This window comes from Aptenodytes patagonicus, chromosome 7 (genome assembly GCF_965638725.1).
Source record: "Aptenodytes patagonicus chromosome 7, bAptPat1.pri.cur, whole genome shotgun sequence".
Taxonomy (NCBI): Eukaryota; Metazoa; Chordata; class Aves; order Sphenisciformes; family Spheniscidae; genus Aptenodytes; species Aptenodytes patagonicus.
In genome coordinates, this window is record NC_134955.1 from 1,175,583 (window position 1) to 1,202,161 (window position 26,579).

Below are 26,579 nucleotides of genomic sequence, written 5' to 3' on the forward strand. Positions count from 1 at the left end.
TTCAAAGAGCATGTGGCAGTGACTTGCCTCTCTGGCAAGATGCTTTCACATTTGTTTATGTATACGCTGAACTACGTAACAAAAATAAAACCTCATATTCTTACGTCTTCAGCTTCGTTTTTTATGCAAGCTATTGAGTTTAGCTGCACGTTGTATCCTCTGGAGCTGGAAATCTGTGTGGGTATGAAAAAGATGGTACTTCTCACCTTCTTACTGGGAGAAGTTTAGTTACTTTAAAGAGAAGCTCCTGACAGTGATCAGTTTGGCGTCCATTCAGTGGGAGGTCAGCTGTGTGTCTCTGTTATTAATGAGTGCTGATCTTTTCTCTGACCATTGCCTCTCATTTAGGATGCTATTGAGGCCATTGCAGAAAGTGCTTTTAAAACATCTCTCTACCCTGTCATCCTGTCCTTTGAGAACCATGTGGACTCGTGAGTATCTAGTGATTGGGAGAATTGTGTTCTTTGTTGTCCAGAGCAGAAAGAATACAGGCAAGGGATGCTGGGTTTTAAATGAGTGCCTGAGCTGAAATAAAACATCGACTGAGATTTCTGAAGCAACTGGAGGTGGGTCAGAGGTGAAAGATAAGCCATAAGGTGCAGAGTGAGAGTGACCACAATTGTGCAGCCTTTTAGCTTGGGATGGCAGAGTATGAACAAATGGGAGTCGGCCTGGGAAGGGACTTCAAGATCTGCGTAGCTGTCTGAGTGAAGGCAAGAGATGGTTTTCTGGGTAGAGTACATGGATCTCGAGATGGTTGTTCGTGCTAAGCTCTGGATTTGGGCATCTGTTTTCCTGTTCACTCCTGCTTGATCTCTTTGTTCATTAGGCCCAAGCAGCAGGCGAAGATGGCTGAGTACTGCCGAACCATATTTGGAGATATGCTGCTGACAGAACCGCTGGAAAAATACCCGGTAAGTGGAAGTTGGGGAAGGAGGCTAGTGGAGAGGTCTTCCTGAAAAAAATGGTCACTCCTGGTGCTAGGAGGTGCCACAACAGATACAAGGACAGTGAAAGAGAAGACGACGCCCTGGACAAATAAGCCTGGTTCATAGGGGTGAGCAACGTAGTAAGTGGATGGAAGACCTCTCAACCGCAGAGGTTTTCCTAAGCACTTGCCTGACTCTGCTCTTATTTAACACTCGGTGACTTGAGTGATTTTGGAAACCGAGCTCTAGGTAACCAAGTTGTACCACTTGTACCAAGATGAGTCAGTGTATTTTTGTACACGGTACTGTTTCAAATCTGTCTGCCAGCACTTGCTTTGGAAAGAAACAGGAACAAGGGCTTAGTAGCATTTCAGGATCTTCCTACCAATGCTTCTCAATTCCTGCTTCTGACCTGGAAATATTCCCTTCCAGGCATAGATAGGCAGGTCAGTGACATGCATAGCTTTGTGCTCAGAATAGCTGAGTAAAGCTCCCGATCTGCTTGACCCTTTCTCTTACTTGTACAAGCATGTATTTTTTGTGGACACAGTGACATCTTTGGTGATCCCCATGCACATTGCTACCTCAGCTGCCTTGCGAATGGACACTGATTTACAAATAACGGGCAGTGCCTATGTTCTGCAAAGGATGAGGCAGTTCCTTGGGATACGTAGTGGAGGGGGGAGCTGAGACACCTAGCCCAAACATCTATTTTAAAGCACTGAGATCAAAAGAAGAGCTGAAAAGAAGCAGTGAGCAAATCAGCAGTTGCCCGCTGTCCAGACCCATGTCCTTGTCCAGGCAATAGGGAGAAACGGGGGGGGAGAAACAGTTCAGGGTATTAGCTAAATTATTAATAGGCCTGTTGCTATCTGTACAGGGAGTGTAGGTCTAGAAGCACAGTCTGAGTCACACATCCTTGTCTTGAGCCACCTACTCTGGGATCTTTTCTTCAAATCTGCTTCAGGCAGAGTGTTTAAATATGGCCTGAGTGCTGATCTAGGACAGAGCTGCTGGGATAATGAGAGAGGTAGATGGAATGTGAAAGCCAGAGGCGTGTAGATGCCTTCAGGCCGTGTAGATGTTTTTTTAGCTGTCGTGCAGGATAGGTGGCTGGGAACAGCATGACATGTGCAGGCAGCAGAACATGAGAGGGCCGAGAGGTGCAAAATGCTGGTCTGGAACCAAAGGTGAAGTCTTAGAAAAAATCTGCATAGATATAGTGGGATATGCCGGCAGATGGAGAAATTAAAGTATACAGTGGGTGAGAGATGTGTCTGTGCACCAGTAAATGGCCAGAGGAATGGTACTGGGAGGGACAGGAGAGACGATTGTTTGAATTCTGTCTTTGTGATAAACTTCATACTGAATTTTCATCTGTTGCAGCTGAAGCCAGGAGTTCCTCTGCCAAGTCCTAAGGACCTCTTAGGGAAAATCTTGATTAAGAACAAAAAGAACCAATCTATATCTGGGAAGAGGCAGAACTCTTTGAAGAAAGGGAGGAATGTGGAACCAGAAATCATCGAGCAGCCAACCCCTATGGATGCTGAAGATACTGGTATGTCTGAAGGGAAAATGGGACTAGTATAGCTAGATGAGCAAGTCTGGCCCACTGGAGACTTTCCACCCAATACTAGCTTGAGGCAAGCCAGTACTAGTCATTAATTCAGGTATCTCAAGAAGCAGCATAAGCTTGGAAGAGAAATTAAATCTTCAGAATGTTTTCAAACACTTCATTCCAACCAAAAGAGATGATCAACTTATGCCCTGCTCATCAGTCAACTCTTTTGCCTACTCTGAGGTGTATGGCTGCATATAGGTTGGTAATTCATTGATACACGCTGGCTATTGGTTTGATGGAAGGGTGGCTAATTTTTTACTGCTTGTAGCTCTCTGATAGCCATAAATTCACCACGGCCTAGTTCTTCACCCCGAGGTTCTTGAAGGTTTATAGAACCTTCGGCCCCACTCTCCTCCCTTCCTCCAGTCTCAAGGCTGCCACCTCTTGGGCTCAGGGAACCTGTGGTAGAACAGTGATACTTTCAGTCCCTGTCATGGTAGGAGCACGTGAAGTCATATGAAGACAAGGTGAGCACTGCTACAGAGCACCTAGAAATGGACATTTATTCCCATGAATGTGTGCGATCTTGGTGGGGAAAACAGCATCGTGATTGTCACTCTTGGGGTATGAGGGAAGCCTGCAGGAGGAATGATTTGGTCTCTTGAGTGTGCTAGTTCATATTTCGATTTGGCTAATAAAATTGTGTGATTCTTCCACTTGATTGCGAGGTTTTGCAGAGCTCTCCATTGCTAGCAATCTGCAATGTCTTGTCTCAGTGTGCTACTGATATGTGCTACTGATGTGGGCTGTGTGTGCTTAGTCTGGGCAGGTGATGTGGCTGAAGAGGAACCAGAGGAAGAGGATGAACATCTCGGAAACCTGGATGAAGAGGAAATTAAAAAGATGCAGTCAGATGAGGTAGTGTCACTGTTGTTTCTGTTCCTTTTCTCTTTTTTTTTTTCTGGCCCCCAGTTTTCTCTGGGGCCTCACCATATTGAATAGAGATGAACCAAAATTCAAAGGGTAATGAACTGTGCTGTGACCAATCGGGGGCTTTCCTTCCCCCATGCAACACGACTTTTGCAGGAGAAACTGAATAAGAGAAATGACATTGCAAGCATAGAGAATACGGCAGAAGAGTTGTTATTTCTGACTCTGCCTTTGATATTCTGCATGATTTGGAGATAACTGTCTGCCTTCAGGGTGTTGGAGAGGCTTAGCCTTAGTCTGATAAAAGTTGTTACCGAACCATGAAGTGCTGCTGCTGAAAAGGGGGAAGGAGGAGATCAGCATTCCCTTGAATAAAAACAAAACAAAACATTTTCTGTTTCTGTCTCCCTAGTATCACTCAGAGAGGAGGGAAAACAATGTCCCTGGTTTGTCCCAGACTCCGTGCTTTGAGAGGTTAACGAGGTCCGGGGCTTCTTACATACTGACTGATACCTCTCTGTACGCCTCGGTTTCAGTTTTTTCCGAGCTACCTAGAAACTCCGTGCCCCTGACTATGCTGCCCACAATGTAATTGTAGGACCAGGAAGCCAAAGAAACCGGTGCGCTCTGGTCAGGGCAGCCGCCAGAGTTCTTTGATTGTGAAGCCCCGGGTGTGTCTTGTTTCATCTCTAGGAAAGGTCTCTCCATCTGTCTTCTCTTGGATTTTGTTTTCTGTTCAGGGCACTGCTGGTTTGGAAGTGACAGCGTACGAGGAGATGTCCAGCCTAGTTAATTACATACAGCCTATCAAATTTGACTCCTTTGAAGTCTCTGCCCGTAAGTCAAACTCGGTCCTTTCAGGATCCCAAGTGTTTCCATTCGACCAGGAGAGTAATGTTTTCAGATGCTGCTGTTCTCCACCTGCCTTTGTGACTTGCTTTCACCTATTTTCTGTTGTGTTCTCTCTCTCCCGCAACATGCACATGGTCACAAACACTTCCCTTCTGCCCTCCTCCCTGTACTAAGGAACTGGTAAGGAGAAGACAGGGAGATGTCAGATACTGCTCCCAGTTATATGAGTGAGGATGAAAAGAAACAGCCTAGAGGCCAGTGACATCTCTGTGGGCTCGCTTTGCCGCTTCTGAGGGCAGGGTTGAGCCCAGCTTTTCTTAATGTATGTGACTGGCCTTCCTCTTCTGTGGTGATTGGACAGAGAAACATCTGAAACACTGAAAATGCATGCAATTTCTTTATACACAATAGGTTCCTCTAAACAGTTCCCACATTTGGGTCTAGCTTTGAGTGAGCTGGTTTGATTGATGAAAGAAAGAAAAGAAAAAGAAAAAAATAGGGGAGTGAAGAAGGGGAAACTCAACAAAATAAAGAACTTTGTGCAAGACTTTGAATATTTGGATTTACTTGGAACTAAAACTCCAGGCAGGAGCTATTCTCTAAATGTTACTGAAATCCAGGAGGAGATGGGCAAAATTATTGCCATTTAAGCTTTGTGAGCCAATCCCGTCTGTACTCCGTGAAGTTCCTGTCCTGTAGTGCACAACCACTGTCTCCCTGGTAAACATAAATCACCTTTTATATGGAGTATTATTCTTCAGTCCCTTTTCAAGGGACCAGAGAAAGGTAAATTGCCTTGATAGAAAACGGTACCTGGTAGAAAGTGGGAGTAAACAGGCCAAGTGCTTCTTGGGTCCACCAGTCCCCACACACGGAATGGGGGCTGGGCATGCCTTTCTCCTAACTGCTTTCTTATCTCCTGTTTCTAGAGAAAAACCGGAGTTACGTCATCTCTTCCTTCACGGAGTTGAAGGCTTACGATCTACTAACAAAGTTCCCTGTGCAGTTTGTAGAGTATCCTTTTGGCAACCTTCGTCCAGTGTAGTTGGTTGCATGGAGTACGAGAGCTAATCTGAAGCTTGGGTAAGGCTGAGGCATAGCCACCTGGCTTCTGGTTTCAGGACCTGGTAAACCCTTCATCAGAGATACAAAGTGTGCGGGTGGGACATGGGATCTTCCAGGGTGGCTTGGGGGCTGTTCACAGAGATTCCTGACAGGCTGCATCCTGCTGTAGCGAATGCCAAGGCTGCCAGATGCTTGTCCTTAAGTGGAAAGGGTATGAGAAAGGAGCCTGTTGTTGCCAGGGCCTCTCTTACTTCTTGTCTGGAAGGCTCTGAGAATTTGGTAGCAGAGCTTAAACAATTTTCATAATCTGAATACGTGAGCTAGCCCCAGGGTACACAAGGAGTGCTCCAGACTTGTTTCCAATAGAGCAACTGTAGATACAACAAGCGACAGATGAGCCGGATTTACCCCAAAGGCACCCGGATGGACTCCTCTAATTACATGCCCCAGATGTTCTGGAACGTCGGCTGTCAGATGGTGGCACTCAACTTCCAGACCATGGGTGAGTGTCACATTGTCCTCCAGCTTCTGAGTGGTTGAGGCTGTGTGCTCGTGTTCACTGTCTCTTCCTTCGCTGCTATTTCCTACTGCTGCTGTTTCCCTGAACGCATTTATTCTGTGTGCCTTCTCCCAAAGTGGTGTTCTTTGATTCAGTCTCCCACAGACCAAAAGCACTTTTCTAGGCCCAGCACAAACCTGGTACACAGTGACGGGGATGCCGGTCCTACACACTTGTGCATACACACGTACGTGGACTTGCTGTCATCCAGCGTCTGGGTACCGTCTGGCTGTCCTGTAACGTGATGTCAGACTAAATAATGTGCATGAATGCATCAGAAGCTCCCGCTTCCCCTAAGCTGCTTCCTCTTTTGCGAGGCAGCAGGCAGAGCTCCATCTGGCTACAGGACTGGCCTGTCTATGCTATTATTTCCAGTATTTTGACCTGAACAGGGAGGAAGGGCCTTTCCTTGCTGCACAACCAGCATGAGAAGGCGACAAAGAAAAACCTCCAGAGAAAGCTATTCTTTACCCCTCTTCATCTTATGTATAGCGAGTGTAGGAGACTAGCTGAAGGATCAGTAGGGAAAAAAAAGAAGCAACTTTAAAAGGGAGAGAGAGAGAGATTGGTTATGAAGAGGATATCATACCGAAGACAGGTGCAGAAACCACAAGACAGTGTTCTCAAGAGAAGTGGCAGAGGAGAAGATGGACTGAGAGGAGGCCCAAAATGAAAGGGGGAAGGAGTAGAGGGGTTCAGACAGCTATTTACTTCACACCCAAAAATAGCAGGTGGTACTTAAAGTAGGTTTTAATTTAGTTCTACCCATGACTTACGGTGCAATCATAAGCAAACCACTTACCTTTCTTACAACAGCTGCTGTAATATTATTCCCTGTAGGGTGCTGAGAGGCTTAATTAGTTTTTGAAATGGCTTTGTGAGCCTTTGGCTAGCGGGGGCTGTAAAAGTACAGCATCTTTCAGCTCACTCGTAGCACACAAGCCACCTGATGAGGTCCCACAGCAATTTTGCTCATTGTGTTCCTCTGTATCTCAGATGTCCCCATGCAGCAGAACATGGCTCTGTTTGAGTTCAACGGCCAGTGTGGCTATCTGCTCAAGCATGAATTCATGCGGCGTCCAGACAAGCAGTTTGACCCCTTTTCTGTGGACCGCATTGACGTGGTGGTGGCAAGTACCCTGTCTGTCACGGCAAGTACAAGCCATGGTGCTGTTCCTCCCCTGACAGCCAGTTCCTGGCGCCACGTATATAACTGGCATCTATGTCCCCTCTATTTATTACCCAGTAGGGTTCTTAGTGGCAAATGAACCCAGAGAGTCCTGTGGGAGAGTGTTACCATGGCAACTCGCAGTCTTTTCACTATTTTAAATTAATCATAATCGCATGAAAATGGAAATGTAGCATCTGCCACACAGAAGCAGCCAAGGCTGTGATGATGGGGAGGGAGGAGGTTGGAGGAAGTGCTGAAGCAACTAACATGGGTGGAGGTAAAAGAAAAGACTATTGTGGATTGGAAGCTGCAGCAGAAAAGATGTTTTGGGGTAGGAGAGTGACTTTGGGGTGAAGGTATGGGTGGGTTCTTCCATTTCATTCTTTTCAGCAGTTGCTAATTATGTTTCTGCTTGTTCGTAGATACTCTCTGGTCAGTTCCTCTCAGACCGCAGTGTGAAGACTTACGTGGAAGTAGAGCTGTTTGGGTTGCCAAGGGACACAAAACGCAAATACAGAACCAAACTGACCTCCACTGCCAATTCCATTAACCCTGTATGGAAAGAGGAGGCTTTTGTTTTTGAAAAGGTGATAGCATTTGATAGTAATTTAGACAGAGAATCCTTAAAGATCCTGTTGGCCACAAGCACTGCCTCTTGAGAGGTCAGTGATGACAGAAGGGACTCCCTTCTGGAGATCTCAGTCACGGCTTTAGACACACAGGGAGTTATGTGTTGCCCTCTCAGATAATACCCAACGACGATATCCAAAACAACTCTCCATCAGTATTTCCCTGTACAGACAACGGGTAGCTGGGAACATTTCTGGAAATAACAGGCATCAAAAGTCTCCCATTTGTGATGCACTTCAGACTGAAGTGCGCTAGGAAGCAGAAAGGAACTGAATGTCTGTGGTTAAACTGTAAATGAGAGACAGACAAACTGGAGAAGTAATGGGACCAGAGGGAGGTTTTCAGCTGTGCCAGAATGCAGAAAGCTGCCCTGTTTGTCCCCAGGAATTCAGTGGTCACTAATCCAGCTATAGGGTACAGGGAAGTTAAGTCAAAGGTGATAGTAATGTTTGGCCTTTCTGCAGTAAGTTACAAAAGCAAAATACATGTTACACAATTCATCTCCGTCAAGCACACTGTGAAATAGCAGGTATTTTCAGCCTACTTGGGATGTGGTAGATAAATATTATCCTCATTTCAGAAAACGCTTTTCAGGCTTCAGTTCTGGCAGAATAATTTTTAGTTCATTTTATGGCAGAAGAAAATGGGGGAGGAGGGAGGCAAGAGCCCTTATGGCAAAGTTACCAGCTTGCTAAATTATCCTTCCAAGTTCATTCCCTTCTCTGGTGAATTGCTTCATGGAAGCTGTGGTTTGGAGGGTTTGTTGCCCCATTTTTTCTTTAGGTAAACGCCCTCCTGTGATCCTGTGCAGTCTCTCCTCTGAGAAGCCTGTGTTCTGTGGAGTTTCTGTGAATTTAGTTATGTCTGTGATAAACTGTAGCCTTAAATTACCAGGTGCAGAAATAGGCAGTGACTTCCTTGGAGAGATGGCGTTGTTTTGGTGGAAGGAGGAGAGAGTGAGGTTCTACTTAGTGAAGCCAGTATGCTGTTAGGAGTCAGAGGTCAGGGCATTGGTGCCTTACTCTGTTTTCTCCTTAGATCATGATGCCTGAGTTGGCGTCTCTCAAAATTGTGGCTTGGGAGGAAGGAGGGAAGTTCATTGGTCATCGTGTCATTCCCGTTATTGCAGTGCACTCAGGTAATTTTGTGGAAATTCCTTCAGCTTTTGTGCCCTTGAGACCTATCCATTGGACGCTGTAAAGAAGATACGAACTTCTGCATATTTTGCTACTTAATCTCCATTCCTGTAGGCAGCGGAGCCTTCAAATTCATCCTGTTACAGCCTTGGCTTAATTCCGTAATATGTCCTCCGTCACCTTCTGTAAAGAGAGACTGTTTTACTGTTGGAGCACACAGACAAGAAGGGACAGAGATTCTGTTAGCTTACCTCTTCTGCCTTCTGTTTTCAGGCTATCACCACGTTTGTCTCCGCAGTGAAAGCAACATGCCGCTCACCATGCCTTCGCTATTTGTGTACCTGGAAATAAAGGACTACGTTCCTGATGCTTGGGCAGGTAGTACGCGTTAAAATGCACGTTGGGGGGGGTTGTTCTGGCTTTGTCCAAACTGTGATCCAGAAGCATTTTTCCAGCCCGGTGCTTTCCTGCTGCACCCTTAATTCCTTGTCAGGGTGGGACTTGAGCGCGTGCCGGCATCCTGTCACACCCTTGCTTTCACCAGAAGAGAGTGGATGCTTGCACCCTAACTGTGACTGGTTCCCAGTATGGGCCAATGCGCACATACCTGACGTGCAGCGCTCTCTGGTTTGGAATGGGTCGGTCTCTTTACTACTTTTATTCAGTGGCAGGGAGAGGTTTCCTAGAGTGCAGAGGTGATAACTATCAGGGACTGACAGCAATAGGGTTTTAGAGAGCACAGGAGTGTTGTTCTTCCCTGTTTGAAGACAGGGAGGTTCTTGCTGGTACTGGGATACAGTGATCTTCCTTTAAAAGGGGGATGGTCAAACAGTGAGAGATGAATCGGGAAAGAAGCCCCACTGGAGGTATTAACAGCAAAACTTTTAACAATCATGAACAAAGCCGTGCAGAATGTAACAGCATCAGCCACAGACATTCTTGTGAATACTTCTCATGTTTACTCTCTCTTCCCCTGTGTTCGTACAAATGAACCTTATTCATGGGGGAAATCCTGTGAAATTGGTGGTTTTCACACATATTTGTAAAAAAGACCAGGTTTATATAGCATTGGACTGGAATTGGAGCAGGGAGCTGTGCAGGTTAGGAAAGTCTTAACCTGGCTTTGGATTTTGGGAGCAGTATGCTCTTTTCAGCTTCATAGAGCTGCCCTAACAATCAGTTGGGAGCCGTCACCTTGGAAAGGGACTGAGGTGAAGACGGTCCCCTCCCTTCGTGCTGTCCGGGAGAAGCTTGTTACAAGTAGAGCATACAAAATACCCCTTCTCCACAATTTCCTGTCCTAGGCCAGAAAGGAAACCAGAGTACAGTGAGTTATTTGATAATCCGAGCAACGACCTCCTCTTTGTTTCTAGATCTGACTATTGCTCTCTCCAACCCCATTAAGTTCTTCAGTCTGCAAGACAAGAGATCAGTTAAGCTAAAAGATGGCTCGGTGGAGGTAAGTTTTTCCAAGTTCTGTCATTGTCTCCAAAACATGTTGCATGGATTCAGCCTGACAAAATAGAGCTTTGATTTACCTCTGATCTTTGTTTTAGAGGCTTGGCACACAGAAAAGCTTCCCATCTGCTGAAACTAACGGGATACCAGACTTCACTGGGAAATTCAGCACTCCTCTTTCTAATGGGCCTGCAGGTAAAGCTGTGGATGTGGGGTGAGCTAAAAGTAAAAGGGAAAGCCTGTACACTCAAAAGGCTGGAAAAAGAAAGTGCTGGAGGGTAAAGATCCTTGGTAACAGGGTCAGAACCTCTCAGGCCAAGTCACCAACTTAAATTCTGGTGCTTGTCATTAATGGCAAAAGTTGTAGGTATCCCCTGACTCTTGGGCTGGGGTGAGTGTGACGTGCATGCTGCTTTTACTCCACAACAGAAAAGTAATCTCAGGTTATCTACTGAGAATACCGGGAAACAAGCCGAAGGCCCAACAGGCATGAACATTGTCTTTCCCCTCCAAGGCAGGGCTAAGGTATTGGGGTAGTACTGCTGTTTCCTGTGCTATCGTGCACGTATGCTGAGGGCTCTGACAGAGGACCTCAGTTTTCCAGGTTCAGCACAGAGTTCCCTGGGACATAACTACATTAAGAGGGAACCACTGTCCAAGGAAGAAGTGGCCTGTGGCAGAGATGTAGCCTTTCATCTTAAGTGTGAAATTGGAGGTTGGACATTGATTTTGAGCAAAGACATGATAATTCTGGATATTTCCGAGACAAAGGTTTTAAGATCTTGCTTGGTTTTATCCCATAATACCTCACCGCTCTTTGTCTCTTTGTTGTTCTTTTCAAGGGTCTCTTTCTGTAGCTTACTGTTGATTTCTGACATTTTAAGTATGTTTAGATACCCCTGAAAACTCTTTTTCTTGTGAAACTGCACTTGCACTAGAGTCCAGTCGTATAATACTTCGGAGCTTTAAAGATTAGTAATTTTATTCATCAGCTCAGATGAACACTGAACTCTTTATAAGATCCATGACAAGTTCAGAGTGAAGAGATCCCACATCTGGCATTCTGCAAGAGTGGGAATGGAGCACAGTCCTGTGTTTTGACCGCTAGATTAAATGGGGACCCATTAAAATAACAAGGGCAAAAACTACTTAACTCTGACCAGTCAGATGAGTTGGAAAAAAAGTTATGGATTTGCTTTAATAGAAATCAAAAGACAAAGTCAGCATTTATTACTAGGTTTAAAGAAGCTCTAGCAGAGAAAGATCTTCCTAACAGTACGTTTGTTCCTTTCATACTGGCACCTTCTTGGCCTTACAAAACAAGATAGCCAACAAACGTTACAGGTGTAGTATTGGTGAAAGTGCCAGAAGGAATGTTCCTCAAATATGCTTCTAATCCAAACTAATTGATAGAGTAATTGCAGGTGAGGTAAGAACATGTCCCCTACCGTACACTTAGATTACCTCATTCTGTTCTATTCTGTTTTGTAGTAATTGACAGCTAATCAGTATTTCTTCCATATTAACTGTATCGACGTGATTAGCGTCCTTTCAAATATGTTGGTATCAAAACAATCAGTTTTCTGAAATTTCAGACCAGACCATCCTTCTCGCCTAATCAAAACAGGTTTACATGTGCCAAATCATCACTAGCAATATTCAGCTAATACAAAGCAAATGCCCTTTTTCTCTGGCAAGGCAGAGAATCCTGTTCCCTTTCTGCTGTGCTTACTAACAAAGTTCCCAAGCAGTTGAGCATCTCAGCAGCTTAATTAATTCCTTTTTATTCACACCAACATCCTTCATGTGGCCCATGTTCTTGATGAGCTCTCCACTGTCTGTTTTCAACCCGAAGATCCAAGATAGAACATGAACAGGAACCTCTTTTGTGATTTTCAGGAGCAGCGGCGTTCGCCAAGGACGAAAATGTGATAGAAGTGACGCAGATTGCAGGTAACTCCTCTCGTGCTGTTCACATGGGCTGAGGCCCTGTCAGTCATCTTACATTCCCTCTCTGCCCAATTTCTGACTGGGATATAGATGAAGCCTGTTTTGCAAATTAAAAAAGACCTGACCCAACCCTGCCTGTTGTAGGCAGCACTAAAGACAAACCACATGAGTCTTTGGGCTCGGGGACCCGGTTTCCCTGCCTGTGGCACCATTTGGCCCATTTTGATAACTGCCATGGTGTGTGGCGAGCTCTCAGGCTGGGACTGAGCTCACAGCAGGTCTCAAGGAGAAAAGAGGCTTGAAGTTGCCATGGCCTGTGCCTTACCCAAGCTGGGCCACTGTCATCTGCACAGGTAGGTCAGAAGAGCTTTGGACTGCTCCAGCTTTAGCCCTCTGAGGCCACTGGCTGCAGCAAGTCAACTTTATAGCAAGGTAGGAGGCTGGAGCTGTCACATGAGTTCTGCTCTGGCCAGATTCGATGGCTCCTTTACCCTGACTAAACCAGAGGTAACGTGGCCGCAGGGAGCCTTCAGCACGCGTGCACCCTCTGTAGTAATGTATCGTTCACCTGCTTTTCTGTCCCTTAATGCAGTGTGATACAAATCAATACAAAACACTAATAACCAGTGTGCCTAATTATGCCACAAAACTGAACTGAAGGCACAAGAGTAAACCTGTTGCACTCAGGATATGTTGCCAAATAAGTTTTGGTTTTAAAAGTTATTCCTGAAGAAAAATGTTCCCCCGGACAGAGCTATGATTACATTAAATATGTACTCTGGTAAAAGGCATCACATAATATGGAAGCCTAGTGGGCTCTGGTTTGAGAGTCTAGGCTTGTTGACTGAGAGACTTGCATTTAAGCTGTACCCTTGAGTTTCCTCAACACGAGCCTTTTAGAAAGAGCTGACCCTGCACAGCCTTGTGTTGCAGACACACCCACAAGTTCTGTTAATTTTTACACATTCCAAGCCAAAAAAAAAAGTTACTTCCCCTGAGAAGATAACTCCCTGTGGCCCTTCTGCCACAGATAACCACATCTGACTGACTTGCTACTGCCAGATAACGAGTTCTCCAACAGTTCACAGGCATCCTTCCCTTCTCATTCTCATCTGCCGCAAAAGCCCTTTCATTTATTCCTCACAACTGAAGAAATGCCAGGCATTAAGGCTGGAAGGGATGTAAGTACCTGTTATTGTAACTCAGTTTTGCAAAAAATCAGTAATGAAATAACAAAGAAGCTCCCTTATAATTAGAGCTGCCAACTAGCTTAACAATTGCGCTATCTTTGGGATACTTAGAATTGGGGAAAAGGGTGCAAGGCACAAGACAGACAGGCTGGCACATCACCACCAGTGTGTTCTTCTGGCCAAAATACCAAAAGGCAGCAATTCTGGCCGTCCCCATGCCACACATCCACCAGCTGGTGAACTGAGCTGCATGTAATGCTGAAAAGAGGAAGGAAAAGCTGAACGAAGGCAGTGCTGGAAAAACCTGTCTGACCCCAAAAGGCATCACAGCAGGTTGAGAAATGCTGGGTGAGAGAAAACAGCTTCTCTTTATTTTGTATTTTAGAGCCTCGGACAGCCAGCCTCGCAGAACTGCAGCAGATGAAGCTCTTTCTGAAGCTGCTGAAGAAGCAGGAGAAGGAACTGAGGGAGCTGGAGCAGAAAGGACGTAAACGGAGGGAGGAGCTGCTGCAGAAATATTCTGTACTCTTTTTGGAGCCTGCCTGCTATAGAGGCAAGAAAAGGATGATACGCGCTAGGAAAACCCAGAAAAAGAGGTAAATACAGCACAGGGTCTCCAGCAGGGCCTGGCCTGTGGTTCACCTCCCCAGACCAAAGCAGAGGGATCCCTAAGAGAAACATGGGCTCCCCTTCTCGGAAGGAAGCATGGAGTGGTGCGGGCCTCCACATCTCCCTGGGTTTATAGAGTGTCAGATATTCCCGCTGAGGGGTGGGTAGGAAGGTCAGGATTGTATCGGCATCTCTAGAAGCAGCACAGCTGCTGTATCTGTTCTGCAGGAGTTTGGCAACAGGTGATGTTGGTACATGTGCAAATCCTGTAGAAATGGCAGAAAGCATTGACAGCCGAGTTTTGGAACTGAGAGGCAGGCTGGAGATGGACCTCATCCAACTCGGGGAGGAACACCATGGTGGGATTCGAAGAAAGAAAGAGCAGCACGCTACAGAGGTAAGGACTGCAAGTGTCAACAGAAAATGTAGCCTAGGAGAGCCCTTGCAAGGACAGCCTGAAAACCCAAGTTCTTCACTAAATCTTGAGCTTGGAAATGTGGTCACAGGGCAGAAAACACCCCTCAGAACAATTGTCAGGTCCATGCAAGATAATTGGGAATGTAGACAGCGATGCTTATTTGTTACAAGCTATAAAAATCCAGCAGAAACATTTTTAAAGGTCTGCAATTTGAAAAAAATTGAGAAGCAGTGCCCTGGAGCACATCAGGCTCCATCTGCTTAAAGTCTTCTGATAGCTTAGTTTGGGGTTAACGTGGCATTTATTGGCTTCATACGCTGCCAGGTGCCAACTCTGTAGGAGCATGGGTACATGAGGCTGTACCACGCCTGTCATGGCTCCCTGCTTGATGCTGTACCGTCGGAGCTAGGGTGACACACAGGTATGTTGAAGCCCTGCAGGTTCACCAGTGGCAACCATCAGAGCATTACAGACATGCTATAGGGGCAACCACGCTCACCACTGTCATTCAACCAGGACAGATGATGCGTGGGAACAGAGCAGCCATTGCTGCATCTGTGCTGGTAAAATGAAAGCCTTGTGAGGGACAGTACGCCTAGGACCAGCCCTTAGTGCTGACAGCAGGGCTGAATCTCATTCCTCTTGAAATCTGGAAAGTGTTTTGCTGTTTGACTCAGTAGAAGTCAAAGTAAGTGTCCAGGTAAGGTGTTGCCAGTGAGTCCTGCAAGTGCATCAGTGTTTCCCACACCCTCAGACCCCCCCCACCTTAAGCAAATGCCAGCAAGAGACACAGTAATGCCTGGAGACAAAGTGCAGTCCACAAGATGGTGATGATAAACATGGCATACGCCATCTGTTCCAGTGAAAGGGGGATGACTCCAGGATTTGGAGGCCTTTTCCTATCTTTATTTTCCAAAGGAGTTTGCATCGTATGTCTTAAATCTTAGGTTCCCTGGTGCACTTTGGCTTGACAAGCATCTTGCAAGCTGTCTACAAGACTGGCTGGTCTAGCCTATACCAACCCTGAGGGAAAAAAAACCTGCCTCTTGAGAACTAGCTTACCTGGAAATCATGCTTATTACCAGAGAGAGAAGCCAAAGGAATAAAACATCCTTGTCTCACAACTCTGTCAAAGACTCTGAGATTTAGTGGGTAAGGCTACAAAAAGGAAATAAAAACCTTGAGTTCTCACTGCACAGCACGTAGCCCAGCAGCCAGGGTTTTTCCTTTCAGGCTGTCTCTCAGCAGGCAGCGGTACAGGCAGGTCTGACTGCACTGACACTTACTCTGCCAGGAGTTTCCATAGAACTTTGTTTCCACAAAACAGAAGGCCCATCCTCTTGCTAGCCTCTGTTGTTTAGAAGGCAAGCTCTACTGCTGTTTCCCACCTACCCACAAGTACAGTGAATCTGGTGTGGCCTCCTGCACAAAGAGATAGGAAGCTGTCCATAAAGATAACCTACAAGTGAGTGACATGGCTCACAGAGCAGCCTTTGGAGCCTTGGTGGCGTCAGTCCACTACCACGGTGCAATCTGTGCGCGCATCTGAACTCACTGTTGTGGTGCATGGGTTTGCACAAAGCCTCATGGATTAGCTGGAATTCAGTGCAGGGCGGGATAAAGCTGAATCTGGTGGTAATTAGATACGGATGGTGTGCTGTGTCTCGTCTTGGTTTGGTTGGTTTTGATCTTGTTTTCATTCCTTGAACAGCAAGTTACCAAGATAATAGAGCTAGCCAGAGAGAAGCAGACAGCTGAGCTGAAGGCACTGAAGGAGTCATCAGAAAGGTAAACTTAGTATTTGAATAACAAAGTAATAATGCATAGCTCTTATCTGGGGTAGCATTTTCTGCTAGATCTCAAAGCACTGTACTACAGACAGTGAGTGAATCCAGGGGAAGAGAAGCATTTCTTTTACTTTGGTGAGAAATTGAGGCACAGCGATGTGACACAGGGTCTCACACAGTTACACAGTGGCAGTGGTGGGAAGACAGCTCTTGTCCAGAACATCTTCCTGCCACGAGGCACCAAACCGGGTACTAGCGTTCAAGCTGCAGTAAGTAGCCTCGACTGACTAATTCAGAAAGATAGGAAATAAGACTGCTGGTCACTGGATGTCATTTCTACCTGCTGTAGTCAGTACATCACATATAATCCCTTCCAGGGGCTGATCAGCTCAGTCTTCAAAGTGAATGGAGCATCTTGGCTCCAGTACTTAAATAAACTGGCAGAATCAATTTACCGATTTCTAGCCAGGCGTTTATCCATTTGTTCTTGCAATAACTTTGTCCTGAAGCTAAAATCCTCACACATTCCTCCTTCCCATTAAATCCTCTCTCAGCCTTTAGTTGCTAAGTCAGGCAAAACTTCCCTCTTTTCATGTCCTCCATCAAGACAGATTCTCTGTTTCTGTCAGCTATTCAGCATATTCAAACAAGACTAAGAAAAACAGGTCAGGTAGCTAGGTAATGGTTTGCTAACAATACGATGTCATTTAGTACAGTCACATCTACAGCTGGCTGTGAGGAGCTCCAGAAAGATTTAAAGATCTTGAGCAACAGGCAATAAAATGGCAGTTAAATTCAGTATGAATAAATACAAAATATTGCGAACGGAAGAAAACTAACCATAGCTCAACTGTACACGGGGGTGAGCTATTGTCACTCAGGAAAGAGATCTGCAGCTGCTGTGGATACTTCTCTCAAACAGCTCATCATTCACAGCTCTGCGGTGGCCAAAGTGGCAAATAAACTTTTTGGAATTGTATGGGGAAAAAAAGAAGATTCAAAGTCAGCATTATGCCACGAGATCTATCTCCATAGTGCAGTCACCTTTTCAGTATGCCATCTTGAACAAAAAGCTTTGAAAGAAGCAAGAAGGGGGTGGCGAGGATAGTCAGCAGTGAGGAGTAATTTCTGCACAAAAAGAAATTAAATAGGACTCAGCTTGGAGAACAGATGATTGAGGGGGATGTGACAGAAGTGTGTAAAATCATGAATGGCATGGAGAAGAAGAATAGGGAAGTGATTACTCACCGTTTCTCAGAAGAAATGCGGGGCACCCAGTGAAGTTCTCAGGGAGTACTTCTGTCACACAGCGTATAAATTGAGTTCTTTTCCTCTCAGGGCAAGGAGCTATGAAGTTCAAAAGTAGAGCTAAACTCCAAGGTATGAGACATTCATGGGAGATAAATGCATAGCAGCTGGAGGATAGACTGGAAACTGGGAAGGTGGAGGAGCGAAAAATTACCTTACACTTGTTTTCTTTCTTAAACCTCTCTTAAGCATACGCTCCTGCACTGTTGGAGGCAAGACACCAGGCCGATGGGCCACTACCCAACGGCCATTCTTACGCCCCCTTAGCACCTGTCCTGTTGTAATCGTTTTGTACATGGATGGCCAAGAGGAGGTGCTGGTGGTGTGTCAGCAGCCTCTTGTGCCCTGACGCTGACACCTTCCTCCTTCTGTCTTGCCACGTTCTCTGGCCTGCAGCTAGCATTTTTGATGGCCACATATGCCTCAGTCAGGGGCACAGATCTTAGGTCTTCTGGGTTTTGTTCTTTCCATCTTTCCTACTGGTTGATCAAATGCCTTTTAAGTGTTTATGGTTTCTGCTTTGCAAGTCACATCCCATAGTTTATGTGCCTTTCTGCTTGCTTCAGGTCTCTTTAGGTCTGCTATATAGACATGTAGTTCCTTCTTTTTTTCTTTTTTCTTTTTAATTTAGCAGTGTAAGTACTTTCAGCAAGTCTCCTGCTGCTCGAGAGGAACCTAATGTAGGTATACAATACAACCTAATTATATAACGTGTTTTCTCCTGTCCCTTTGTTATGACTCTCTTTAAAAAAAAAAAGTTACAGGACTTAAAATATTCTTAAGACTTAGAGCTTTCTGCTGCACAATCACTCAAACTTTGCTTTTCTGGACAGTAGAGCACTCCAGAGAGCAAATGCAGAGGGCTGCTTTGGTCTCTGGGGTTTGTAATCAGTCCTGTCTCTCACGGCACTCTTTTCTCTCCACAGCAATATTAAAGACATTAAGAAGAAGCTGGAGGCAAAGAGAGTGGACCGAATCCAAACCATGATGAGGAATACTAGTGACAAGGCTGCTCAGGAGAGGTACTGGGGTAGATGTTACTGGGCTTTGTCTATGCAGAACACTAGCTGTCCTGCCCTGCTCCAGGAAGGGAACAGCACTACACCACAGTCTCTGTCACCGACAGGGAAACTTTTTAAAGCGGCCAAACAGGTAGTGGCAGAGCTGTAGTGGTCAGGGAAGGCGTGCTGGCCTGCCCTCACGCCTGGCTTAGCACTTTTTCTCCATTGCATTCCAGTACACAGGCATATATGCTGTGAAGCCAAACATCTGCTCCCTAGCTGTAGCAATAATGTCACGCCTGCAGTCACTGCTGACAGTGGCTTCCGGATCTTTCTCCATAGGCTTAATTTTTTTGTGTAAGGCAGTCGGCAAGATCGGCTTCACTTACTGGATTTCTGAATAGCCTGAGAGGAGTAGTGCCTTAGAAATGCCCCCTGCCCTGCCGCAGGGAGTAGGAGCTGATATGGAAATGCAGGGGGAGGTCATTACAGATGGAGAAATTGTACCTTGAAGATGAGCCTCCCATGCATCTGTCTCTTTAGCTCTCTTACGTGACAAGTAAGCTTCTTGCTGATGTGACGACGCACCTTCCAGTCACTTCAGCTGAAGCCTAAGAGCACTTCCAAATACTTCCTGCCTACCCTCACGCCTTGGTGGGTATTTATCTCCCCCTAGAATCAAAGGCAGGTCTTCCCCAGCCTCTCTAGAATCTGTTTGTAATCAGTTTCAGCAATCATTTCAGTTAGGAGGTTGTGTTTAGGCATATAATGGCTGCAGCCTTCCTTCCCATTTGTGGTTATAAAAATAATACTCTGCTATTGAGCCTGTGTATTCAAGTACTGCATGACATGAATCAGCTGTAACAGCTTCACGTGTTCAAGGGTACAGAAGAGGGTGCGCTACCTCCTTTGCTTCCAGCTCATAGCAAGGTCCTTTTGCTGTCTGTTAAGCTGAAAAAAAAATAGAATTTTGCATCCAATTATTTGGCTTATGTCTCAGTCAAATTTGAACGGTGTTTTATTTGCCTTTCCTAAAATTACAGCAACCCCTCAATGTGGGAGGACACTATGGGAATGTAACACACCTGTCTTTCTGTGTGGGCACCAGCAGTCCTGTCTTACTGTATGGTACTTTATCAGAATTGCTAAACAGGTTTTATATAAAGATAACAGATGGATTACAGATTTTTTACATTTCCTTTCTTTAAAGGTTGAAGAAAGAAATTAATAACTCTCACATTCAGGAAGTGGTGCAAACAATCAAACTGGTAAGCTCTCCTGTGACAGTCTGCCACAGCATCTCTGTTTTCTGCAAAGTGGGGGTGTCTCGTGTACATCATCAGCATGTCTCACAGACAAGAGTGCGAGTTCTCTGAGGCATTTGAATCCCATTAAATTGCTACTGCATCGAGGGCTCTGAGCGTGTAACTGAGACAGCCAAAGTGCAGCTGAAGACAGCTGCTACCTTTACTAAAATACCGCGGGTCCATAAGGGTCTCCCACCTGGCAGAGATGCAGTGCAAACAGAGCTGTCCAGGATATTTTGCATTTCTAATTCAGGGATTTTTTTTCTAAGCACAACTAATGAGCAGTGTAACCCCACATCTATTTAATAATGTGCAAAATTTTGCAGAAGGGGAAGAGACCCTAAGGATCTCATCTTTGCCCTTCAGAGACCCATCCCCTGTTGCACAGACCCCATGTTTGTGTCTGTGTGCACATGCTCGCACATGTGCACGTTTTTGCAGTGCTTCCCTAGCACTGGAGTTCAGAGTGCTGAGTACTACACAAATAACTCGGAGCCAGCAGAAATTGTTCAGAATTGGAAATGAGGGGGACATTGGGGCATGTGCTCTGTTAACTCTGTGTCTTGCTGTTATAAGCTTGGGATGGTTAAAGCATTTGTTTATAAAAACTTAAATTTGAGTGTTTTTTTAATTTGTTCTTTTTAAAGGTGACAGAAAAGACAGCCAGGTATCAGCAGAAACTGGAAGAAAAGCAGGCCGATAATCTGAGAACAATCAAGGAGAAAGAAAGCCAGGTAAAGGCAAAGATGAAGCTCAGGGTCAATGCTGTTACTCAGTGCAGTAAATCCAAAATACTAGAGGGGATCAGTCTTCCTTTGCGCATTCTTTAATTGACGCTACACTCATCCTCCACAGACACACTTCAGACACCCACTCCTCAGTACGCTGAGAAAATGAATGACTTAGAAGGTGGTTCTACAGGAGCCTACACAGATCTAAGTCAGAGGTGCTGCACTCCTACACTCTGTGCCAGCACTAGCATTCATCTAACCATACAGAAACCCCTTACACTTAAAGTGTGATGGAAATGCATCTTTAGAAGCGATGAGTCTCATCCCTGAGCTCCTCAAACTCTCAAAACACACAAAACACATTCATGCTCTTTCAAGGTTGAGGTGCAGCGAACACGCAGTCTCAATTCATCAGACTGTGGTGCAAATCAGAATAATGTAAATCAGCAATCCTCCGCGCTTTCGTCTTCAGGGAAGCCAAAGATTGCCAAATCATTCAATACAGGGTTGAGACCAAAATTGTGAAGTGCTAACATCTCATCATATCGGTCTCTCTCAGAGCAGGTTTTTATACCGTTCTCAGACTGACGTCTGCTTAACTTCAGTGTTTGGAGAATGATTTGAGGTCTCTGTTTGCAGCTCCAGCAGGAGGCAGTGGCAGAGTATGAGGAGAAATTGAAAAGTCTGAATATGGAGGTGCAGGAGTTGGTGAAGAACTATACAAAAGCAGGCTTTCCTGGACAGCCAGAGGCTCAGAAGGAAGCAGTTCAGAGCGTTCCTGAGGGAGAACAAGGCTCTACAGCACAACTGGAAGAAAAGATCCCAGTGGCAGAGGTGTCAAGACTTACAATAGCTGTGCCTGAGCCCCCAGGAGCTGAAACAGATGTTGAGATTGAAGAAAGCATATTTTGAGAGATGCTTCCCTTACTTACTGTTCCACTTCAAGAAGGTTTATGGAGGTACATAGTGAAGTTAAAGACTGGCTTGACAAACTACTCCCCCTTTCCGTTCTGGGGAACTCCTGAAATCCTTCAGGCATTTACTACTTTATTACCCTAGGTATTGGAAGTAGTCTAAAGAGATCACCCTTCAGAGAGTGAGTGCTTCACTCTCTTTGTCTTCCACAGCCTTGGCACTAAGGTATTTAAGCAGCGTGAAAGGCCCTGTGGCTGAAGACAAGCTAGTTGTTGGCATTCACAGCAGCATCTACGTTAACATTTTAGTCTGGATTCAGACTTCAGTTTTCAGAGTAAGTTCCCTCATCATTTGTCACATGCATCTCTTCATATCAGAGTGGTCTCAGAGCCAGATCCCTTTGAACGAACTGTAACTATGAGAGATGCTCTCCAGTAGCCCACCTAATACGCTCCAACCAGCTGAGAGCTAGCCCAGAATAAAGCCTCCTGAAATACATGTAGGTGTGGGTGGCACCATTCCTTCTGGCAACACTACCTGCTAATGTAGACACAGCCTCTGTTTGTAGGAGGGAAGGTCAGTTTGATAGAACCTCAGACCATTTTTTGTCAGCATACCACTTCCTTGCACAACCAGTGTTGGCTTTTTAATTGGTGTGTCATCCCCCCCAGTCAGATGAGGACAGTTTTCAGTACATTGGTATCCACACAGCATAAACCAGCATTCCCTTCTGTGGAGATGTGCGTTACCAGCATTGTAGCTTTTCTTCTTTCTTTGTTTCCACCCTCCCCTTATTCCCAGGGGCTGATTCTCCTAATTCTAACTTTGACTCTCACAGGCCTTCAGGCAAGTTCTCAGCTCTGGATCCGTATCTCCTGAAGACCCTGCCAGTCTTGAGCAGGCTCCTTGAGCAATTACGAGGCATACTATGAGGAGTCTAAGAGCCTCAGCATTTGCTCCAGCTACCGCAGAAACACTTGCAGAGTTCCCATCTACAGCAATTTGACATTTTTAGAGCGTCACTGAAAGTTTTTCTCATGAAGCTAAATTAGTTCCATATTATGGGCTTAGGATAACAACAGTTAACAAAATTTCTAAACTGTTTGAAAATAACTTTGTTGCTCAAATAAAGAGCCAGCCAGTTATATTGCCCATAAGAGTCCCTTACAGAGAAAGCTGAGTACGGCGCATAAGAAACCACATTGAATTATCCATTCAGGTAGCAGAAAGCAGTTCTCTGGTGTTTCTTTTACACGCTGCCATCTCAGTTAATGACAACAGAGGGCTCACAGCAGTGATCTGTAGAATCTGTTCCTTGCTGCTGGGAAAACCAAACTCCTCAAATATCCATGTTCTTTAGGGCCTTGGGGGGAAAACTACACACTACTCTTGCTGTTTGCTCTCCCTTTGCAGGAGTACTGCACACACCTTCCCCTCAAAGCTTTAGTCACTTCCCATTTCTTCATGAAGTATGTGCACCTGTAACTAACAGCAGTCCTCCCCTTCGGTGACATAACAGGTAAGTCTCATTCCACGGCCTAACTCTGAGTGAAAATTGCCTGGCCATATGACTTCAAAGGGCAAATGGTCCTCAGCCTCTTTCAGCCCTAGCACATACTTGCTGCTGTCTGTCTTCACTAACACAAAACCTTCCAGCAGAACACACTTGGAGGGCCAGGTTCCCAATATCTTGGTCTTCTCTTGCAACAGAAAAAGCGTAGGTTCCTCTTAGCCATCTTTACGCTTCCACTGTCTAGGACAGCAAAGCCTTATTTTGTGAATGTAGAACTTGCATCAGTGCCCCCTGCCTCCACACATACTTTCTCTCACCTGTTTTATGACCTCGTGCACCGAACAGCTTTGACACAGCAAATGCTCACTCATCCAGAAGGAAGGAACTGGAAACATATGGTCCAACTCTTTTCCTAGTACCATTTCAGACAGACTTTGCTTATGGGTCCTAAAAAAGCAGGAAATAGCAATACTTCAGTACAGAGCAGCCACATCCTGGCCTGGAATCATATCGTGTCCTGAAATAATGTTAGCCCAAGAACTGGAGTTTGGCCTGCCAAAGTATACCCGCACCAGGTCACAGGGACCCTGGGGAATTAGGCACTTGTGGTCACCAGATGTCACAATGGAGGAGGGGGGGAACTGACCTGACATCCCACCACCCCACCCCACCCCACCCCCCAAAAAAAAAGTCAACCCTCTCCAGTCATACACCTGTAAATAGCAAGACTTAATTAAAAGAGGTGGAAGAAGATAGGGATACAAAAGGAAATGGGAACTGCAAATATTTTATTGCAAATGCTTATCCCAGAGATAAGATACTGTAGGTCAAATCTTCCAAATTGTTCAAGGAAACAACAAAAAAACAAAACAACAACAACAAAAAAACCCTAAACACTGCTGAAGAGAAATGGGGGGGATGAGACCCCCCCAAACCTCAACCTGCAATTGAGCAGATCTGGGACTACTGCAAGTCTTAGCACCAGCAGCCTAGAGAACCTTGCGCTGATGAACCCCCAATGTATTTATTTGGCCATTCAAGCCCCCTTTTATTGCTACCTTACAGAGCCGCAGAGCATCTTTAAGCCCAGTCATAGAAGAGAAACAGGCGAGACCATGGTCTAAAAAGGGAGCTTCTTCCATCCTCTTTTGAGACAATACTAGAAGAGATGTGTTCCTGACTGGAGCAAGTCTCTCTCCTCTCCCCAAATTTTTAAGTGCCATGCTGCAGTGTAATCTAAGGAAGTCCCCACTCAGCCCTCAACTTGTTCTTCAGGTTTCTGTCTTTTCTGGAAAAGTGAGCTCAGGCACGGCAAACCTACAGCATGCAGTGGTTGTTACATGAGAACAGTTACACCTAGAAACTGCATTGATAAACACATTATGACTGTAATGCTATAAAAAAACCCAACCAACCAACCAACAAAACCCCAACAAACAGCTCAAGTAGGTATGAGAGACAAGATGTTCCAAGCCTGGTCTGACATCCAAGAAGAGACCATCCCTCCCCTGCAGTGTTAACATAATACTGGAATTATGTATTGTAAATTTCTGACTTATTTATTTTCTAAAAAAAAAAAATAAAATAAAACATTGCATTTCTTAAAAAAATTGGATCACTTTTTTTTTTTTCATTGCAGTTGGCAGATATGGGAGCAAGTCCCAAATGTTGCCCAATGTACGCACATGTTAATAGAGGTATCAGGTGCCCAGAGTTTTCTGCCATCTGTGCTCAGTTCTCAAATTCAACTGTAGTTATTAAATATGCAGTGAGGTGTTTTGTTTTTTTTTTTTAAACATAATATCCTTCTCACACACATTCTCCTCTGCACAGTTCATTCCACTCCTTATTGTACTTAACCAAATCTAGCAAAGGAAATTACTCACAGTCCAAATACCGCTCCTGATACCCCTTGCCCTTACAGGCAACCTCGCCTCACTAATACAGTGGCCTCCTCCTCCTCACAAGCACAGGTCAGAAAAGCACTTCAACAGGAGTCAAAACTATTCTGGTGAGCTCACGCTCCTCATGTTGGCTCAGTCCTAGTTCAGACCAGCAAAGGGACTGCCTAGAGACAGAATGGTCCTTCACAGACACGCCAGGACAGCAACACGAAGTCTTGCACTCGCAGCTGGTTCTCTCCCACCCCACAGCAACGCTCGCCCCTCACGCACAACTCTCTGGCCGCTCGCTGGCTCTGACCGCCGGCAGAAGCATCTCCCAGGACAGACCGGGCTCGGTGCAGAACCCTTTCTGCTGTGGGCAGCAACAGATCCACAAAACTCTGGCCAAGCAATGCCAGGGTACCACAGCATGAGCTCGGTCCCCTCCCTAGCTCGTCCTGACGGCTGGTTGGGCTCCGTCATTGGTACAGTGGAGCTCTGGCGTGGATATATGTTACTAATGGCCACTTCCTTCTGCTGAGAGCAGCTGCCTTTGCTGTTCCAGGACTGAAGCTTTATTTCAGGAAGTGGTAAAATACTACTCCAGTTAGATCAATTTTGTTGGTTTATAGAACAGCCTTCGTCCCTGAAGTCTCACTCACGCTGTGAAGTTTGAGGGCCTTCAGAAAAAGATGACAAACATCACAGCAAGGTAGAACTGCAGCCAGGAAGCAGTTCAATATTTTGACTTAAACCAGCTCGCAGCGTTGGCAGTTCCAGACCAGAGCCCATGTTCATTAGCCCCCTGCTTTCTATACCGGGGCTGGCAATGGAGATCAAGGATGGCGTCAGAAATGGGATTAGCACAGGGGGAGGGGTTGCTTTCCCAGTAAGAGCACAGAGCAGAGCCACCGCAATCGTAACAGTGAGGAAAAACTGCAAATGGAGAAACACACTGAAAACCCACCCAGAAAAACTGGCCCTGAGTGGGGCTCCCCAGTCACTGCTAAGCACCAGGTATCGCCAGACATTAGTAACGGTCAATCTGCGTTTCTCAGCCACGCAACGGTGCCTGCAGTTACTCCCCTAGATCCAGCCGCACGTGGATGCAACCAGGAAAACAAGGAACTGCCCTTAAGTACGTGCAAACTTCCCATCACCATAAATATAAATCCGCAATGCTCACTGTTTTACAGCCTGAGACTGCTGATAACAAAAGCTGTTCAGAGCCGTTTCTAACTGTATTTCTAGGGGCACAACAGCCACCACCTGCTCTGTATGTCATTACATGGCATATGTACAATTCAACACAGACTGAAGTGTTTGTTTATCCCACCCTTCTGCTGCACACACAACATCCAGCACTGCAGAAACACAGCCCTCGTGCTGGCTAAACGGGGGTTTGTCGCCAGCTTCAGCCACCCAGTCCATACTGGCCATCCAAAGCCCCTCCAGAGAAGTTGTCTGGAGGTTACTTTAAAGGACAATTCATCCCTTCTCTCTCTGGAGGGAACTCGGACACCTAGCTCAGGCGTAAAGGTGGACATGGGGTGCCCCCCTCTCCATGCACATTGCCAAAGCACCAGGGGTTACTTTTTTCCTTCAAATCCTTACAGTGAATGAACCCAACAGAATAAACCCAAGTTACAGAGACAGACATGTAAAGCCAGGGGGGA

General features: G+C 45.7%; 1 protein-coding gene across 2 annotated transcripts in view; it reads left to right on the forward strand.

Moving 5' to 3' along the window:
• Positions 1-24,623, forward strand: part of PLCB2 (phospholipase C beta 2) — a 49,241-nt gene extending 24,618 nt beyond the window's left edge. The window contains exons 12-32 of one of the 2 annotated variants that reach the window (XM_076343638.1): positions 349-431; positions 830-914; positions 2,316-2,487; positions 3,311-3,408; positions 4,161-4,257; positions 5,202-5,286; positions 5,715-5,839; positions 6,893-7,047; positions 7,490-7,654; positions 8,736-8,835; positions 9,107-9,211; positions 10,207-10,292; positions 10,390-10,486; positions 12,191-12,244; positions 13,817-14,027; positions 14,269-14,437; positions 16,170-16,246; positions 18,480-18,575; positions 19,765-19,822; positions 20,509-20,595; positions 21,232-24,623. In XM_076343638.1, coding sequence (XP_076199753.1) covers positions 349-431; positions 830-914; positions 2,316-2,487; positions 3,311-3,408; positions 4,161-4,257; positions 5,202-5,286; positions 5,715-5,839; positions 6,893-7,047; positions 7,490-7,654; positions 8,736-8,835; positions 9,107-9,211; positions 10,207-10,292; positions 10,390-10,486; positions 12,191-12,244; positions 13,817-14,027; positions 14,269-14,437; positions 16,170-16,246; positions 18,480-18,575; positions 19,765-19,822; positions 20,509-20,595; positions 21,232-21,504 — 2,478 coding nt within the window. In that variant the 3' untranslated portion in view covers positions 21,505-24,623. Of the gene's footprint in view, positions 1-348; positions 432-829; positions 915-2,315; positions 2,488-3,310; positions 3,409-4,160; positions 4,258-5,201; positions 5,287-5,714; positions 5,840-6,892; positions 7,048-7,489; positions 7,655-8,735; positions 8,836-9,106; positions 9,212-10,206; positions 10,293-10,389; positions 10,487-12,190; positions 12,245-13,816; positions 14,028-14,268; positions 14,438-16,169; positions 16,247-18,479; positions 18,576-19,764; positions 19,823-20,508; positions 20,596-21,231 lie in introns of those variants that run through there. The other variant, XM_076343639.1, reaches the window with a different exon arrangement.
• Positions 24,624-26,579: the final 1,956 nt, after the last annotated feature.